Source organism: Theropithecus gelada, chromosome 12, assembly GCF_003255815.1.
Source record: "Theropithecus gelada isolate Dixy chromosome 12, Tgel_1.0, whole genome shotgun sequence".
NCBI classification, from domain to species: Eukaryota; Metazoa; Chordata; class Mammalia; order Primates; family Cercopithecidae; genus Theropithecus; species Theropithecus gelada.
The window spans coordinates 85,247,987-85,267,757 of NC_037680.1; the positions used below are offsets into that span (position 1 = coordinate 85,247,987).

The following is a 19,771-nucleotide window of genomic DNA, read 5'->3' on the forward strand; positions in this document are numbered from 1 at the left end:
TCTAACATCTCTGATAATCCAGCAAAGATGCCTCACTCGTGCTTGTGTCTCTTTACATGCCACACCCTGGCTATGTTGTTTACCAGTCAGTTGCTTGACCTTGTCCACCTCTGTTTTTCTCAGGGCTGTGCTACATGCCCCACTGTACTTCTAGAAGGTTGGAATGTGCTTCCTTCTATGCTTCTTTTGAAATACTACTTTTTCTTTGTGACCTTGATGCCCTCCAATCTAAATTAGATTACCAATTATAATCTACAGGTCGTAGAAAGGCTTTTTCTTTTCAACATCATGGTATATCATGTCTTTCATAGTTGAATGTCCATCTTGTCCACCGAACTGCAAGGTTTATGTAAACAAGGATCTTTTTTTTTTTTTTTTCTAAACTTATGATGCCTAGTGCTTAGCTAGTTTCCTGGCACAGAGTGACCACTCAATAAATACTTGTTGGAAAAACAAAACATGCATATAAAATAGATATCCTGGGGAACTGGGAAGAGGAAAGAGGCAAAATAAGAGCACAAAGCAAGTAAAATTACAGAACTTGTGAGTTCATTTTATGCAGTCTTTTCAATTTCTAGAGAAGAAAACTACAGCTCACACAGATAAAGGTCACATGACTAGTGTGATGAAACAAAGACTTTAACACGCATTTTGTGACCACGTTCTTTTCACTTGCATTCCAAAACCTGTCAAACTGTGTCTTGAATTTAGGGGAAAAATCTTTCCATTTATATAGCTATGTTCATAGTTTTAAAAATAGCTTAACTTTAGGATATAAAGTTGTTTTGTAGTCATGCATTGCATGTGGCATGGTTTTATGTAAATATATGCATCATATGTGCTAACAAAGAAACTATTTGCCCAGAATTTAAAATCCAAATTAGATCCCTTACTTAATCCTGTCTTTGGCTATTATAATACTATAGATTCTGTTAATTTGATGTTTGTATATGTAGGAGTAAAATTAGATAAATTATGGTCAGAATTTCTAAGCAATATACGAGGTAAACTAAATTTAAGAGAGTAAAGGAATTTGTTAAGTCTGAGCAGTCTGGAGAAGTCATGTCAAGATAACGGATTTTTAGAGATAACCATAGACTGCAGTATAAGTTTGGAAGGAATCACTTAATGTTGGAATTGTAAGATCTATAATTATAGCATTGTTGTTTTCTGTTTTGTTCAAGTGCGTTAAAATTATGTTTAAGAGAACTAGAGTCATTGGAAAATACTAAATTTTGTTCTAAAAATAAATGTCCCCAAATGTAATCATTTATCAGATACCTGTGTCATCTTGATGTTGGTTTGAGGATGATTTTTTAATTCTTCCCCTGTAAGATCAAAATATAAGAGAAATATTTCCTAATTAACAATAGAGCATGATGCTTTGTTTTGGTTCTGGGCCTCCTGGAGCATCATGAGAAGGCGTAGGGATGCTCAACCTGAAGAGCAGGAGATGCTGCAGGCAGGACAGCTTGCTTGGAAGAAGTGGGAAAGGTGAGATTGATTGATTCAATACATTCTGACCAAGCTGGGGCACTTACTGAGACATGAGCACCTGCATTTGCACTGATGTCAACCAAGAGGCACGGTAACAACTGAAACAAAATAAAACCAGAGATATAAAAATACAGATTGGGAAATTCAGCAGATTCACTCTTGGATACTTATGAGAGGGCCTTGAGAATGCCAGTATTATGATGTGAAGAGTTGTATGGTACTGGCAGAAACCTGAGATCTTGAATTTATAGGTTAGGGAAAAGAAAAGGAGGAACTGTGGTATTTATCTTTATGTAAGTATTTCCTTCATGCTGTGTTACTGTCCCCATTCACCCATCCTTTCATCCACCATCCAGTGATAGGTCATCAAACTGTCTTTCTAGGCCCTGCTCAAATTTTATCTTTACCAAAATGTTTTGATATGGTTTGACTGTGTCCCCACTCAAATCTCATCTTGAATTCCCACGTGTTATGGGAGGGATCTGTGGGAGGTAATTGAATCATGGGGGCAGGTCTTTCTTGGGCTGTTCTTGTAAGAGTGAATAAGTGTTATGAGATCCGATGATTATATAAGGGGCATTTTCCCTGTACAAGCTCTCTTCTCTTGCCTGCCGCCATGTGAGAAGTGCCCTTTCATCTTCTGTCATAATTTGAGGCATCCCCAGCCACGTAAAACTGTAAGTCCATTAAACCTTTTTTTTCTTCCCATTCTCAGGTATGCCTTTATCAGCAGCATGAAAACAGACTAATACAGTAAATTGGTACCAGTAGAGTGGGGCGCTGCTGAGAAGATACCTGAAAATGTTTAAGTGACTTTGGAACTGGGTAACAGGCAGAGGTTGGAACAGTTCAAAGGGTTCACAGACAGGAAAATGTAGGAAAGTTTGGAACTCCCTAGAGACGTGTTGAATGGCTTTGGCCAAAATGCTGATAATGATGTGGACAATGAAATCCAGGCTAAGGTGGTCTCAGATGGAGGTGAGGAACTTGTTGGGAACTGGAGCAAAGGTGACCCTTGTTATCTTTTATCAAAGAGACTGGTGGCATTGTGTCCCTGCCCTAGAGATTTTTGGAATTTTGAATTGGAGGGAAATGATTTAGGTATCTGGCAGAAGAAATTTCTAAGCAGCAAAGGATTCAAGAGGTGACTTGGGTGCTGTTAAAGGCATTTAGTTTTAAAAGGGAAACAGAGTATAAAAGTTTGGAAAATTTGCAGCCTGACAATGCAGTAAAAAAGAAAATCCCATTTTCTGAGGAGAAATTGAAGCTGGCTGCAGAAATTTGTATTAGTAACAAGGAGCCGAATATTAATCCCCAAGACAATGGATAAAATGTCTCCAGGGCATATCAGAGCTCTTCACGGCAACCCCTACCAGGGCAGTGAGGAAGGGAAATGTGGGGTTGGAGCTGCCACACAGAGTCCCTACTGGGGCACTGCCTAGTGGAGCTGTGAGAAGAGGGCCACTGTCCTCCAGACCCCAGAATGGTAGCTCCACCAACAGCTTGCACCATGTGCCTGGAAAAGCTGCAGACACTCAATGCCAGCTTGTGAAAGAAGCCAGGAGAGGGGCTATACCTTGCAAAGCCACAGGGGCAGAGCTGCCCAAGGCAATTGGAGCCACCTCTTTCATCAGCATGACCTGGATGTGAGACATGGAGTCAAAGGATGTCATTTTGGAGCTTTAAAATTTGATTGCTTCAGTGGATTTCAGACTTGCATGGGCCCTGTAGTCCCTTTGTTTTGGCCAATTTCTCCCATTTGGAATGACTGTATTTACCCAATTCCTGTACCCCCATTGTATCTAGGAAGTAACTAACTTGATTTTGATATTACAGGCTCATAGGCAGAAGGGATTTGCCTTGTCTTGGATGAGACTTTGGACTGGAGTTTGAGCTGTTGCTGAAATGAATTAAGACTTTGGGGGACTGTTGGGAAGGTGTGATTGCTTTTGAAATGTAAGAACATGAAATTTGGGAGGGTCCAGGGGTGGAATGGTACCTAAATCATTTCTTTCTAATTCAAAGTTCCAAAAATCTCTAGGGTGGGGACAAAATGCCATCAGTCTCTTTGATAAAAAATAACAAGTGTCACCTTTGTTCCAGTTCTCAACAAGTTCCTCACCTCCAAATCTCATCTTGAATTCCCACATGTTGTGGGAGGGACCCAGTGGGAGGTAATTGAATCATGGGGTCACTTTCCTGTGCCATTCTCATGATAGTGAGTAAGTCTCATGAGATCTGATGATTGTATAAGGGGAAGTTTCCCTGCACAGCTCTCTTCTTTTGTCTGCTGCCATGTGAGATGTGCCTTTCACCTTCTGTTATGATTGTGAGGCATCCCTAGCCAACTAGAACTGTAAGTCTAGTAAACCTTTTTTTTCTTTTCAGTCTTGGGTATGTCTTTATCAGCAGTATGTAAATGAACTAATACAGTCTTCCTTTGTCTCTTAACAAAGTTAATCTCCTATATTTTATTAATCATCTGATAATAAATATTTGAGTCCCTTTTTGTTTCAAGCATATTTCAGAGTCTTTTTTTTTTGCATTGATCCTCAAATAACTTTTAAGTAGGTATTTTTATTATTCCCAGTTTGGGTTCATGAAAGGTTATATAACTTGTCTGAGGTTATAAATTTAGAAAATGCTGAAGCCAAGGTCAAACCCAGGCAATGTCATTCCAGAGCCCACAGGTTTCCTCTTTCTTGCCATAGGATTTAAGCTAGGGCGGTGTTTCCTTATGTAGGGGCACATACCCTGGTGCATGAGAGGACTTAGGTGGTATATGCAAGATCACTAAGCAATATTGAATCATATATGAATTTTGGTCCCTTTCCAACCCTTCTGAACACATCAAGGAGAAAGTTTTATTTTGGTCCTGGTCTTGAACAACACTCACATGTGTAGTGTCTTTCTTTGGGGATAGGGGGAGGTAGGACAGGCAACCCAATCTAGATAACATTTCATAAGGCTTTTTGTTTCCATCATATGTATTTCACAGTTGTCTCTTATTTATAAAAGCTTCTACTGATTCTTTATTTATGTTTAATGGTATGAAATTTAAATTTTAATAATTTAATGAAAGTCGATTGAAGAAAGGTATGAAGTAGGCATTAGTAGGTAAATAATACCAATATGGCAAAATCATGATGGTGGCACCCTAAATGACTTATTTGGAGAACACTGAACTGGACAAATTCCTTTAACAATGAAACCTGAAATTACACAAAAGTCCTGACCGGTGTAAGCAGTGGGCGTTCCCCTGGTTGTGGCAGGCTGGTTGTGTTTCATGTGATCAGACACTTTAGAAGGAGTGTACCACACTGCATTTTACTTACTAGCTCTGTCTTCCCTGTGTGCTCCTCATGGGTAGGGATAATCTATTCTTTTATTTTCCTAGAATGTCTGCCCTTTATTGGTGCCTAGGAAATATTGGCTGAATGAAAATATAAATATACACTTAATAATATTACTTATAGTGGATCATAAGATTATTTGATAAGCATGCCACATGTAGGTACCTTACAATCATTTACAATATAGTTTCCTTCATAGTTAACTGAAGTAAATATATCAATATTATTGTTTCAATTTTATGACTGGCAATACCGGCACACAGAGAAGTATTTGACTTAGAATTATAGGATTTTGGAGCTGAGGATACTCTTAGATTTTGTTGAGTCTCACTAACTTTACTAGTCTACAAGCAGTCAAACTCACATCCAAGGTCATACAGGTCATTAGTGGAGGAGGTGCAACTCATAATAGTTTTTATTATAAGGTTGGTAGTTATGTGAACAAGTGTATGAATCCTGTGTGAACTCTTACCAGTTGCTGACTGTACTATGATTTAGCTTCTTTTAAAATGAAGTTTTCTAAAAAGGAAATTGGATATTCTAATATTTACTTCATAGGGTTATTAGGAGGACTATGTGAGATTATTAAAGTGCTTAGTATAACCTATGAAAAGCGTTCAATAAGTAGTAGCCTATAATACACGTAGTAACACTACTAATACTACTACTAGTGATAGCATGGTAATAGTAGAGGTGTAGTAACAGAAATGGTGGTTCATGTAGTAGTCATATAAGCTTATCCAAGTCTGTCTGACACCACCATGAAGTTTGGAATAGGGAAGAGACAGCACCAAACTCTGAAGGGCTTAATAAAGGAAACACCAAGAAGGTGAGATTTGAACGAAAAGTATGAAGAAAGAGTAGAAATCACTTACCTAAATCACTTAATAGGTAAATCACAGAGAAGGGTTTTCCTGGCATGGAGATTAGCCCATGCCAAGTGGGCATGTTATGTTTTCTATGGCTGGAAGGAACAATGCATCTGCAGAATGTGCAGAAGATCAGACTATGAAGTTGGATGGGAGTGGACTCATGTCATGCTAAAGCACGTTGGAATTTTCCTTAAAATTGTGATGAGACATCAAAATATTTTAAGCAGGTTAGTAAGCAGATCAGATTTGGGTTTTAAAAAGGAAACTCTAGAGGTATTATGATGGATAGATAAGATGAACTAGCTTGGAGACGCAAATATCTAAGAGAGGCACTATTCACCTTTAAGTGCATAGTCCTATTTGATTCTGACAACTGTATAAGAGACTGTACTCTTGATGCAACCTTCCAAGAAAGAGACAGGAATTAAAGAGTTTTATTAAAATGATAACCATAAATAACTGTCAGCTACTGATATGAGTAATGGAGGGAGATCAGCTTCAGCAGCTGGTGAGCTTGGGCAGCGAGCGTGATGACAATCCGTGTTTTTTGCTATTTGATGAGAGTTAGTCCCACATATTCCATTCATTTAAATCCATTTCTTTGGAGATGCTGTAAAGTCTGAAAATATTTTCCTTTATAATGAGTTGATTCATCTTAGCTGAATTAAAATGTGAATGTGCAATAAGGAGAACTATTTTTTTTAAAGACCCAAGAAAAGGTAAATATTATCATAAAATGTAAATGTATAACTAATTTAATGACATATCTTTTATATTTGAATAATAGAAACTTCTTCCAGGGTCACCTTTCTTATAGTACATATGTCTAAGCTGTGCTTATAGAATAGGAGTAATAAAAGAGAAAATCCTAAACTCAGTGTTTAAAGCAACCCTTAACTGGCATTAAAAAAAACAAACCATAAAACCTATTAGGGAATTAGGGTCTATCACTCATTGAGATTTAGAATTCATATGCTTATTTTTTGTAGTAGTTCAGGCAGTAGTTCCTTTTCTGGCAACTCCATAAAAATAATTCATAGAATCAAAGAATGTTCAAGTTGGGAAGCATTTTGGGGATAGCTTGCCCAATGTTTATCTGACAACATTATTGCTGAGATTATGACCTTTAAATAACCCTCCAGAGAAGTAGTGTCACTAACAGCTTGTGGTTTGCATTAGAGATGTTGACAGGTATGAGAAGTATATGGGGCATTTGTGATTATTTCTTTTTCAGGTCACTTTTTATTGGCATGTATTTACTTACTTTTAGATGTTTGTTTCATCATGCCTCACATCATCATTGTGTATCCAAGCTGAGAACTAATCTTTCTGGTCAATAAACAGTTTGTGATGTCTATCTTGGGTTTGCTCATTGTATCAGTAATGATTAAATTTGAATATTGAATGACATTGAATGACTAAGCAAGTAGGTGACTCCTGGGGAAGCTGCATACTACATAGAGTGCATTAAATACAGAGCTAAAATGTTTTTAAAATAAATGTTTTGTTTTCCATACTTGTCACAGGGTATCTTAGGGAACTCTGGCAGAAGGAATAAGATGGAATTTCTAATAAAGGCCTTTAGGAAATACTTTAGGTGATAAGTTTTAAAAATATTATATCTAGTGTACTTTTCAAAATATGAAAAGAAAGGGACAAACAAGGTACATGCTTCTTAGCTGTTGTCGGGTGAGTGATTCATTTTCTTCCAGTTGCAGGGAGAGGTGCAGTCACCAAAAACAAGGGTTGACTGGGAAGGAAGGAATTTTAAGAAAAATGGATAAAATTTAATCTCTGATTATTGACACAATTGTAAATACCAAATTGATTTTTCCCCAGAGAAAAATCTCCCCTTCAGAACTCCCTTTTCTAAATCAGTTAGAAATATAACTTTAAATGAAATTAAGGCTCTAACATTTGCCATAGAAACTGTCTCCAAGTTATAAATTGAATTCCGACTGATTAGAAATAAACTATATATTTTGATCTTTATATTTGTGATACAGATAATCAAATTATAGTATTTGATAGAGATCAGGGAGTTTATTACCTGTTATGTAAAAGTTCAGCATTTAATACCAATATGCAAATAAGCAAAGCAAAAAAATTCTTATGTTTGTGATATTGAAAAATAAACTGAAACATGCGTTGAGCAGATATGACGTATTTAGAGTGTCTCTGAGGGAAACTAACACATAGCATCTCTCTTGGCTGCCCTGATTCTAAACATGTTAAGATATAAAGCAAGGGAGTGAGGGAGAACCTTATTGCTGCAGGAGGCTGGGGTGGATGATGTGATCCTAGGTCTGTTAGACAAGTGGGTCTATTGAAGAAACCCATAATTAGTCAGGATCTTCCCACCTGGGCACGGGATGCTGAGGGACAGGCTCCTATCCCTGGAGATGCTGCAGAGAAAGTCTGCTCACTGCAAGTTACCTTTTCTATGCCTAAATTTTGACTTCTTTCTGTGATTACATCTTTTGTGAGTTATGCCTAGAAGTGAAAATTCTACATTGAAGGGGGATGTGCTGATTAACCTCAATATAAATAGTGTTTACAGTGTGCACATCTTATTCACTTATGTATTCACTCTCATTGGACAAATCTTGATTAAACACCAAGAACTTTGCAGGCCCTGTGTGACGCATGGGAGAAGAGAGAGTAGAGGAGAAGATAGACACCAGTTTCTTCTCCCACAGCTAAAGCTTAGTGAGTGAGGCAAACATTTAAACATGAAAAATGCCTCTGAGAATAAATGACATTCAGCCTGAACCCTGATAACTGACCTAAGAAGGGCGAGTGAGTGGAGAGAGTAAAGGATCCAGGCAAAGAAAACTCCAGGAACCACGTCTCCGAGACAGGACAGCCTGCGCTTCCATGGCTGAAATGTTTTCTTTGTTGTAGTTCATCTGTGGTTCACGCTGAACAAATCTTGACATTTATTTAAATAATTACTTGCAGGCTACATGTTGGGTACAGTGTACACTGCTCAGGTGATGGGGGCACTAAAATCTCAGGAATCACCACTAAAGAACTTAACAATGTAACAGAAAACCGCCTCTATCCCAAAACTATTGGAATTAAAAAAAGAATCTTTAATTGCAAAATAATTTGATTTCTATATTTACATTATTTTAAAACCATATTTACAAAAAATTAATTCTATGTGTTATTGGCTTTAATGTTTATTAAAAGTCATGTTATTCTAAGCCTTCTTTCTTTTTTAAATTTCTTTGTTTTGTCTGTAGTTTGCTTCAAGCAAAATTTTTCCTACAGGAAGTTTACATAAAATATACAAGAACTCTTTAATGATGTTTTTTGTAGAATTATGTCTTAATTAAAAAAAATTACTACTACTACTACTACTGCTGCTGCTAAAATTTCACCAGAAACTTCGTCTTTGTCTTATTCTCTTTTATTTCTTTTGCCTGGTATAAAATGCCACCTTCCCATTTGCAGACTCAAGTCTTCCTTTAGTGCAAGATTTTTCTTCTGTTATGTTTTCATTGATTTATTCTATTTGTTGTTGTCTTTTCTTCAGAAAGAGAAGTAATCTGCCACATCCTCCAGATAGGTATCTTACACCTCATATACCTCCTCACACCAGTCTTTGTTCTTCTTCTTTTCTTTTTTTAGTGGCTTAGAAGAACATGCATTTGTTCTCTTACAGTTCTGGAAGTCAGAAGTTCTAAAATCAAGGTGTCAGCAGGGCTCCCTTCCTTGTGGAGGTGCTAGGGGGTATCTTCATCTTTTTCAGCTTCTAGAGGCCGCTGGCATTCCATGACTCTTGGTCCCTTCCTCCATCATCAAAGCCAAAAGTGTAGCAATTTCCACTCTTAAATCCTTGGCCGCATCCTCACTCGAACGCCCTTTCTCAAACTCTCAAGTCTTTGTTCTTTTTCCCTCCCTTTGGGAGGATTCTTCAAATGTCTCCTAAATTGCCGAATTCATTTTTTTGCTTTGTCAGATCTACTGTTTGTTGTTCTAATATTGATTTTAAAACTTGGTTATATTTTAGATTCCATATAATCTTTTGTTAATCCATCCTGCTCTTAAATTTCTGTCTCCATCTCAGTCTACTCTTAACTCAATTCTATTTTATGGACACTATAGTGCAGTGGTTAAGGGTTTACAGTGTGGATACAGGCTGCATGGGCTGCATTAAGGCCCTGCCATTTGCTAGCTGTGTGGCTGGGAAAAATATGTGGAATCTGTGTCTCAGGTTCCTCATCTGTGAAATGGGACAAGAAAATTCCTGTCTCATAGAGATGCTGTGAAACTAAGAGTCAATTCATTTGCCATGGTTAGTAGTCAATAACATAGTTTCTAATTCACCCACAGTCTATATTTTTCTAAATTATTCAGAATAATTATTTAGAATTTCATCCAGCTGTTGCTTGTATCAGTATGTGTGTATATATGTCATGTGTGTGTTTGTTACTTATCTTTTAAGGCATCAAGTTTTACTCAGCCTTAATATTTTAAAATTCTTAATTCTTTCCATAATCAATTTGGTTGGTCTTGAACGTATCTTCTCAGTTATTAAATGGATGGACTGTTTGGCATGTATTTCCTTTAGTCAGTTTTCTGGGAGTGGGAGGTGCAGATTTATTTAGTGTAGTTTACTAAAGGACTGAGTGCTTGGTCCCGGGCCTTTTAATAAGGTGAAGCTTAAGGCCGGCTCATCAGAAGCCGTCTATACTTCTTCCTTTTCCAGGACAAGGCGTGACAAATGGCAATCCAGCCGACGTTGCCCCACAGCTCTCCCAGCTTCAGCTCCTAGCACTTAGTCCTTCACCCAGCCGTTCCATGCATCACTCCCCAGTATCTTCACCCCAGCTACATCCTGTTGCTGGGGGCTGTTGTCTTAGAGGGACAGGAATTAATGGGGCATGAAATAAATCTTGTCATTCAGGAAGTAACGCTCACGTGCTTCTTTCTCAGTGACCTGAGCAGTACTCAAGTAGCTTTTCAACTTCTCATTAAAACAAAATCTGTCTGCGGGCTGCGAGTTGTAATGGGTGAAGATGGAAATCCTCAGCTCTCATGTTTTGCATCTTTTTGTCCTCCTGAACAGAAGGTATCAGATGGTGGTTAAGGATTCACAATACAGACTCACAAAGACCTGGTTCAAATTCCAACCGATTGGTGGGTATTCCAGGTTAAAACAGTTAATCTCTTTGAGATAAAGTATCTTCATCCATAACAAAGGGATGTAAAAAAATGAAAGTGTCTCCTCCATGCTCATGTAAGGTTTTAAATTAGAAAATGTTCAATAAATGGCAGCTGTTATCAGCCTGGAAGCATCCCTTTCCTTTCATCAACTCATAGCACAACTTTGTTTTCCCCCATGTGTGGGGCTCAGGACCTAGCCCTCAGTTCTTGTAGAAAGTTGTGATTGTTGAGAGATGCTCACAGGGTTGTCAGTGGTAGGATAGCAGAGAGGTTGGTGGGGTGTTCAAGGCTGATACAGACAGTCAGCTGAATTTGGGACTGAGACACACAAATCCTCTGATAACCAAATTCCCTAACTTCCAGAAGAGATTGAGGACTCTGCAAGACAAGTTATCCCCAGGACTGCAGGACTTGATGACTTTCTCTTCTGCCCCTGCTCTGGCAGGGACACAGTGCTTACTGTTGGCAATCTACATTTCCATTATTCCTAAGCACTAGCACTTTCTGGAAAGCAGACATCTCCCTGAATGGAGGGACCCAGAATTTCAGGCCTCGATCTCCTTATGACCTCAGACCTGGAGACGTGTTCTTCATCTTCATCTGGAATGTCTTCACTGATCCTTGAGGTCCTCAGACAGAAAGGGATTTATTCCTTTGACACTCCCCTTCCTCCCCTTTTAAAAGCCAGGACTTGATTATCTCTAGTGGTATTCACACTTACAACATTTTAAAAAATCAATCTAATTGACTACACTGGGAGCCTTTTCTTATATAGCATCTTACTTCCCTTAAAAAAAAAAAAAACACCTCATATCACCTTCACCCAATACTTTTCATACATCATAGACAGAGTAGATCCCCAAAATAGCTCTATTATTCCTCTCCCTAAAGCAGAGACATAGCTGGGAATTCATTTTAAAGAGGACAGTTGATTACATTTATATAATAACTGTTACCCTTTGTCCTGCCAGTTTGCCAAAGGGCTTCATCTAAACTTCAGTTTAGAAAGGCCCTGTGGATCCCGGCAGATCATCCTCTGGTATTTTCAATGTTGTTGAAACTTTATATTTCTTTGTGTTTTCATGAGGGTGAATCAAGAATCACTAGCCTTTCAATATCTGATCTCAGGTTCCCCTGTTCACATTTATGAAATGGGTAATTTTTCTTATTTGAATGGAAAAAATTTCAATTTATGTAAATGTTTATAAAAATCTTGAAGACTAACAATAATTCTTTGTAATCTTACCTTCTTTTTCAGCTGAATTTTATTCTGTTTCTGAATACGGTTAGAGTTCTAGCTACCAAAATCTGGGAGACCAATGCAGTTGGGAATGACACAAGGAAGCAATACAGGTAATTTCAGGACAGGCACCATCAGAGGACATATTTTGGTTCCTTCCTTCCTTCCTTCCTTCCTTCCTTCCTTCCTTCCTTCCTTCCTTCCTTCCTTCCTTCCTTCCTTTCTTCCTTCCTTCCTTCCTTCCTTCCTTTTCCTTTCTTTTTCTTTTTGGCAGAGTATCACTCTGTTGCCCAGGCTGGAGTGCAATGGCACAATCTCAGCTCACTGCAACCTCCGCCTCCCGGGTTCCAGCAATTCTCATGCCTCAGCCTCACGCTGGAATTACAGGCGTGCACCATTATGTCCAGTTAATTTTTGTATTTTTAGTAGAGATTTGGTTTTGCCATGTTGGCCAGGCTGGTCTCAAACTCTTGACCTCAGGTGATCCACCTGCCTTGGCCTCCCAAAGTGCTGGGGTTACAGCTATGAGCCACCGTGCCCAGCCTTTGGTTCTATTTCAAGTAAAGAACAGATATAAATTGATTTGAAATACCTTTAAGAGATTAAATTTATGAATGTATATTTATTGTGTGATTTATCAGAAAAGCATATATATTAAGAAAACATAAGTAACCCCAAGGACTACCCCTTGTGCTTAAATTCTAAGTATATTTTAAAATCTGTTTTTAGCAGGTTGGGATGTTCCCATCAACCGTATGTGAACTCACAGAAAATATCTTGATAATCTTGGCAGACAATTTTATTTGCATTCTACAAATATGTCATAGCTGAAAAGATCAAGTAGATTTGCTGTATTGGTTCTAATCTTTACATCAAATTGTCTCTCACTAAATATGCAAATGTATTGATTGAGACAGGTCCATTCTTCAGCCTTTCATGAGGAAAAGGACAATCGAGTGTTTGTGATTGTTATCAAACTATCTTAAGGTTGTGTGCATTTCTCATAATGATCATTTTGGAAAATTTGAATATTAGTGGCATCTATCCAACTGGACATCCAGTAATCAGGTAGATGTGGATTTGGTTTTATAATCTTCAGTTAACTATTTATTTCTACCTCAGATTGTTATGAAATGCTATCTCAGACATAGAGAGGAAAAACATCATAGTCAGCATTTTGATCTTCTCTCACGAATCTTCCATAAGTCCTCGTTGATTTAGTCCTCTCCACCATTTAGGTTGTATTTACTTTTGAGTTGCAAAGACTACAGGTATGGCCTGCAGGATTCACAGTATCCTATGCCCATAGGATGCATAGTATTAACAAATCAGCAGCTGCCAGTGCCAGTTATTTTTCGTGTGCTGTCAGTGGTAGTATTATACTTTGTGCATGAGTTTATGGTGAAAGGTCTATGCTATACTAACACAGCTTATCTCTCCCGTCACATCCCATCTGTGAAGACACAGGCCAAATGACAGAATAATAAGAAATGTAAATAACTTTTCACTCTTCTTCATAAAGTGGAAGAGTGTAGTGGTGTTTGGAAGCTACTTACTTCTCTAGTTCTGAACAAAGCTGCTTATTTCTATAGTTCTGAATGACATGAACTAATATTTTTAGTAAAGTGTTGCCCAAGGGACATGAGAAATTTTGGAGGGAACAAAGGGTGACCTCTCTTTAAAAATGGATAGAATAGACAACATTTTGAATTAATTCATGGAGGATTATTTCCCAGAACAATTGAAGAGAATAATTTATCAAGGATTGAAATAATCAACTACTGAGAATTCAGAATAACTTTGAAATAATCTGGTGCCCAGAAGATTTCAAGTATGAAATTGTTAATTAGAACAGTTTAGACTAATGGAAGTCAGAAAAAGTATTTTTCAGCCAAATACATTTTTTAATGTCTGAAACATATTTAATATCCTTAATTATGTCCAAAGTTAAGCCACAGATAAAAATGTAGTGAAAAGTGACTCTTTTTTTCAGAGAAAAATGTGAGAACTTACTTGACACCAGTTTGAGAATTCAATTCCATATTCTGTTTCTGAGGCCATAGATTTTCAAGTTCAAATAGCATCTCACTTTTTAAATAGGCTTAGGAAAATTAAATCTGTGTCCCTGTCTCAGTGACATTCCTACAATGAGGGTTAATTGAGTATTTAAATTTATATCAGCTAATTTTTGTACCTTTACGCTTATCTTCCATTCCGTTATTACCTTTGTCTAACAAATGTTCAAATATTCTTGCTAAAATAAAACGATACAAAATTTCCAAAGCATGGCATCTAAAACAGTTACAAAGCATGTTTCCATGCATACTACTATGAAAAACTAAAAGCACCTTTCAGAGCTGAGATAATCTCTCCAGGTGAATGTGCGCTCACACACAAACAAGACAGACTTCTGAAAAGTACATAAAATCTCTTAGTTGGCATGGTGGTTTAAAATGGAAAGGAATTAATCAATCAGTTCTTAAAATAATTTTTTATTTTGAGATAATTGTAGATTCACATACAATTGCAAAAATCATACAGAGAGATCCCGTATATCCTTTGACCCATTTCCCTCAATGGTGACATAGTGTATAACTACAGTTTACAACAATTTACCTTAAAACAAAATTGTATGAGTAAAATTCAATCATCTATTAGATTTAATAACACAGATAATACATTTTTTTCCTTTTAAATTACAACTCAATTACTTCATAAAATAAGAAGAGGTTGCCAGGCCTGGAAAAACAAGAGATATGAAAAAATGCAAGATTTGGTGAAAAAGAATACTTGAATGTTTTGACTAATTTGACTTCCCATTTAATGTTAGACAAAACTCATATTTAATGTTTATTATTTTTAGAATAAATCCAACCAGTATTTATCATGTAGTATGCTAATAAAGAGGAGAGGTTTTAAGGCCGCATCCATCATTTACTTCATCACATTGAGTGGATACTTTCTCTCTCTGAGCCTCTGTCCTCTCTTGGCAATGGGACAATAATAGCTCTCTCCCATGGTTGTTAGAATAAAATGAGGCAACCAGCATGGGATGTAACAGGAGCATGGTGCTTGATGGCCAGTAGCGTCATTTGCTGAATGCCCTCCTTGAACCCTCAATTTAGGTAGGGATGGGTAGAGACAGAGAGAGTGGGAGTGATAGATATTATGATTGATTTAATTAAATAAAATGAGGAAAGTACTAACAGAGATGCCCATACAAAGTGCTATGTATACAGAAAAGAGGGAAGGATTAATTCAAGGCCACGGGGGATCAATCAAGAAAGGCTTAAGAGCAATAGTAGTTTCTTTTTAAACCTAAATTGATTCTTAAAAGAAAATCAGAGATTTTCTAGAGCTGCTCACCTGGAGAGAAATCACCTAGGGAGAGAGAGCACAGAATTAGGAATCTATTTTCTAAACAGAACACTGAGTCCCAAAACCACCTGACTTCTTTGCATTCCTCTCATGGCTTTGCCCTTGGACACAGAGCACACCATGTTTCCAGCAAGCCAGAAGACCGCTATCAGTTGGTACATCCCTGAATTATCTTATTAGACAGCTGTGCATTTTCAGAGAGCCAGGGTGTAAAAATGTACAATGTGCATGGGTGACCATATGGACGCTGAAAAATATCAGTGCCCAGGATTGCTACATGATTTGAATAGAGAGTAAATGTCCATTTTAAGTGAACAGCCAGACCCATGACCCATGTACACATTTGCCTGGCATATGCAAACTAGCAAAACTCATCAATATTCACAGGGCTATAATTAGTTACATTCCACTGGACAGAATTTGTATTTCTATGGGCAGGAATTATTTGCATCACTGTGGTAGGCATATTTCTATACTGGCCCCCAAGATTCCTGCCCCTGGGTATATAAGCCTTATAAAATCCCTGCTCCCCCAATATCCTTCGCCTTGAGTGTAGGTAAGACCTACGATGGGGTAGCCTTTCCATTGGTTAGTTTACTTTATATGATAAAGATGTTAGGATAGTCATTCCTGTGAGTATGATGTGTTATATAAGAGTCCATCCTGTGAGCCTGGAGAGAGATTCTCTGGCTGACTTTGAGGAAGCAATCTGACATGTTGTGAGGGCCTATAGCTAGAACCTGAGAGAAGCCTGCGGGTATTGAGTGACCCCTGGTTGACAGCCAACAAATAGCCCTGCAGCTGCAAGAATCTGAGATTTTTCTAGCAATGTGAATGAACTTAGAAGTGAACCCTGAGGTCCAGGTAAGAATGCAGCCAACACCTTATTTTCAGCCTTGAGAGACTGTGGGCCAGGGACCCAGGGTATGTGCCTGGACTCCTAGCCTATGGAAACTGAGAGAAAATGAATGAGTACTGTTTTAAACCACTAAATTCATAGTAATTTGTTATACAATAGAAGATGAATATAATTACTACCGGTTTTCTATAAATGAACTTCCATCTCCATGGAGTTGTAAAAGAGCTTAGTCCTAGAAAAAGAGGGAGAAAACCCAGATGGCTGAGCCTGCAGGATACCCACTACATTTTGGTTGCCTAAAGCAACTTTGCCTTAACTCTGCATTGAACCAAACTGTCCCTAATGTTCACATTTGTGGTAATTTCACAGTGTGCTCCATTGGTGTCGTTTTTGTTTTCACTTAGTTTTGGGCTCCTAGTCATACATAGTAGGAAAAATCAGCAGCCCTGATTCTGAGAACAGTCTCTGGGAGGATTTACCCTTTCATCTTAAAGGAGGAAATATAATTTTTGTTTCAGAGTGATGTTCAACAAGACTTTCAAGGTTTTGCAAGTGAGTTAATGCTGTCCCCTTTTATCTGATTAGGCTGAACTATAAAAGGCCATGAAGGCACTCAGTGTCCTGCCCAGATAGGCAGTGATGGAAAGAGGGCACTCACCATCAGGATTCAGGAGAACAAGCACATCCCAGGGAGCCCTGACAGTTGAAAGGACTAGTTTGGCCAGAGGAACCCGCTGTTTATCAGGGATCTTGCCTTGGATGGAACAGATTTAAGGTAGAATCTTCATATTGAATAGACTGTAGGTAACTTGAAGTATGAGGTTTGAGGACCAGGAGCAGCACAGGAGAAAGCCCATAGGCTGCAGGGAAGCTCTGAATGTGAGGATGAGTGGGTGGAGCAGATGGTTCAGGCACCAGTGAGAGATAAGACAGACAGAGGACAATGAGGTGGAGCAAATGTGCAACCCCCCCTACATCTACACTAGGCATTTCAATATGATTTCAATATGATTTTATGGGACACTTTAGCTCCTATTGTCAAGAGGGTTATGATAGGAAAGTGTATGTACATGGAAGACAGTTCCCAGTGGAGCCTGAGAATATTATAGCTCATATGGACTTCTAGGCCCTATTTCCTCATTTTGGAGATAAAACTAAATCACAATCACACAGGTAGTTAATATCAAATCTGGAACCTGAATCAAGATCCCTGCAGCCTTAGTCTAATGTGATCTCTACTCACTCACAGAGCTTATTTCCAAGAAGAAAAACAGATAAATAAAGCAGCTGGAAGAAAGACTAGTGAGAAAGGAAGAGGATCAATTGTTTGAGATTATTAGAGTGTAAATAATTCACAGAGAAAGGGAGATATTTGCAATAAGTATGAAAGAAGAAGCCAGATTTGGCAATTTCTTGGATAAAAAGTATAACGTCATCCACCTTAGGAAAACCTCCCAGAAAATAGTATGCTTGAGGGTGCTAGCTATCTATTGCTGCAAAAGGAATGACCACAAACCTAGTGGCTTAAAACAACTCCCTTGCTATTTCCCAGTTTCTGTAGGTCAGGAATCTAGGTATGAATCCCCTGCTTCAGGATCTCTTACCAGGCTGCAACTGATTTTTCAGCTGGGACTGTGGTCTTATCTTAAGGTTGGACTGGGGAAGAATCTACTTCTAAGTTCATGTGATTGTTGGTAAGATTCAGTTACTTGCTGGCTGTTGTCCAGATGCCACCTTTCCTTGCCACATGGGCCTCTCAGTATAGCAGCTCACAACATGGTAGCTTACTTCATTGAACCAAGCAAGAGAGCCAGTCTGCTAGTGAGATGAAAGTTACAGCCTTATGCGATGTAATCTCAGAAGTGGCGTGCTGTCATCTTTGCCATAATCTACTAGTTAGACACAAGTCACAGGTCTTGCCTACACCTAGAAGGAAAGGATAAAACAGGCATAAATAGCAGGCGGGGGATCATGAAGGCCCACTTAGAATAACTATCATATTGGAAAGCCTGGGATTCTTCCAAATACTTAAGAAAATTTATAGAAAGAGGCAGTTAAGGAGAGTGATAAAAATATATCAAACGACTTAGTTTGCCAAAAAAATAGACAAAATAGACCTATAGGCACTTTGAGACAGAGTATTTGGCAGAGAATATTCAGAGAAGGCAAGATGAACTGACCACATATGGCTCATAGAAAAATATAAAATGTCTCCCAAAATAAGCATCATCAGAGAAAAATGGTGATACAAATGTAAGAAGAAACAAGGGAGTAATGAATTTTAAAATGAACAAAATAAGCTGAACTACTTCTATGAAAGTAAAGGCAGTTAGTCTGGATGGAAGTAATACTTCTTTATGTCTCAAATATAGAAGTTAAAGGAAACTTAGGACAGAAAAAAGGTATTCTACAACTTTATGTAAATAGTATCCTTTAAGCAAGAAGAGTGGAAATGAGACTGGAGAGATTTATGGGATAGCAATTATAGGGAGTGAGAATAAACCACCTGATTTAGTATGTAAGTGACAGAAAGAGGAGGGAAGGGCAAAAACCAGCAGAAGCAGTGGGATCCAAAGAGATAGGGAAAGGTCAGCCCAAGCCTGGACAACACGGCGAGACCCCGTCTCTAAAAAAAAAATAAAAAAAATAGCAGGCATGGTGGCAAGCACCTGTAGTCACAGCTACTTGGGAGGCTGAGGCAGAAGGATTGCTTGAGCTCAGGAGCTCGACGCTACAGTAAGCTGTGATACGCCACTGTATGCCAGCCTGGGAGACAGATAGAGTGAAATGTTGTCTCAAGAAAAGATAAAAAGAAAGGGTCAGTCCCACCCCCGTTAGCTCTGCTAAGTTATTTTTTTTCCTCCAGCACGCTGTCTCTACTGAAAGGCACTCTAGTTAATGAATGAAAAGACTTGCTGTTCTCCTTTAGGAAACTGGCCAAATCGACCCTGGTCCTGGTCCTGGTCTTCGGAGTGCATTACATCGTGTTCGTGTGCCTGCCTCACTCCTTCACTGGGCTTGGGTGGGAGATCCGCATGCACTGTGAGCTCTTCTTCAACTCCTTTCAGGTAAAGGGTGCTGCCTAGTCATCTGATTCTTGTAATTTTCTTTCTTTCTTTCTTTCTTTCTTTCTTTCTTTCTTTCTTTCTTTCTTTCTTTCTTTCTTTCTTTCTTTCTTTCTTTCTTTCTTTCCTTCCTTCCTTCCTTCCTTCCTTCCTTCCTTCCTTCCTTCTTTCTCTCTCTCTCTCTTTCTTTCTTTCTTTCTTTCTTTCTTTCTTTCTTTCTTTCTTTCTTTCTTTCTTTCTCTCTCTCTCTCTCCTTTCTTTTCCTTCCTCCCTCCCTCCCTCCTTTCTTTCTCTTTCTTTCTTTCCTTTCTTTCTTTCTTTCTTTTCCTCCC

At 38.3% G+C, this 19,771-nt stretch overlaps 1 protein-coding gene across 2 annotated transcripts in view; it reads left to right on the plus strand.

Moving 5' to 3' along the window:
- The window catches only part of PTH2R (parathyroid hormone 2 receptor), a 128,028-nt gene that overhangs the window by 102,731 nt on the left and 5,526 nt on the right, over positions 1–19,771 (plus strand). For both annotated transcript variants that reach the window (XM_025404918.1, XM_025404917.1), the window contains exons 10-11: positions 12,156–12,250; positions 19,304–19,442. In XM_025404918.1, the coding sequence (XP_025260703.1) occupies positions 12,156–12,250; positions 19,304–19,442 (234 nt within the window). The remainder of the gene's footprint in view (positions 1–12,155; positions 12,251–19,303; positions 19,443–19,771) is intronic.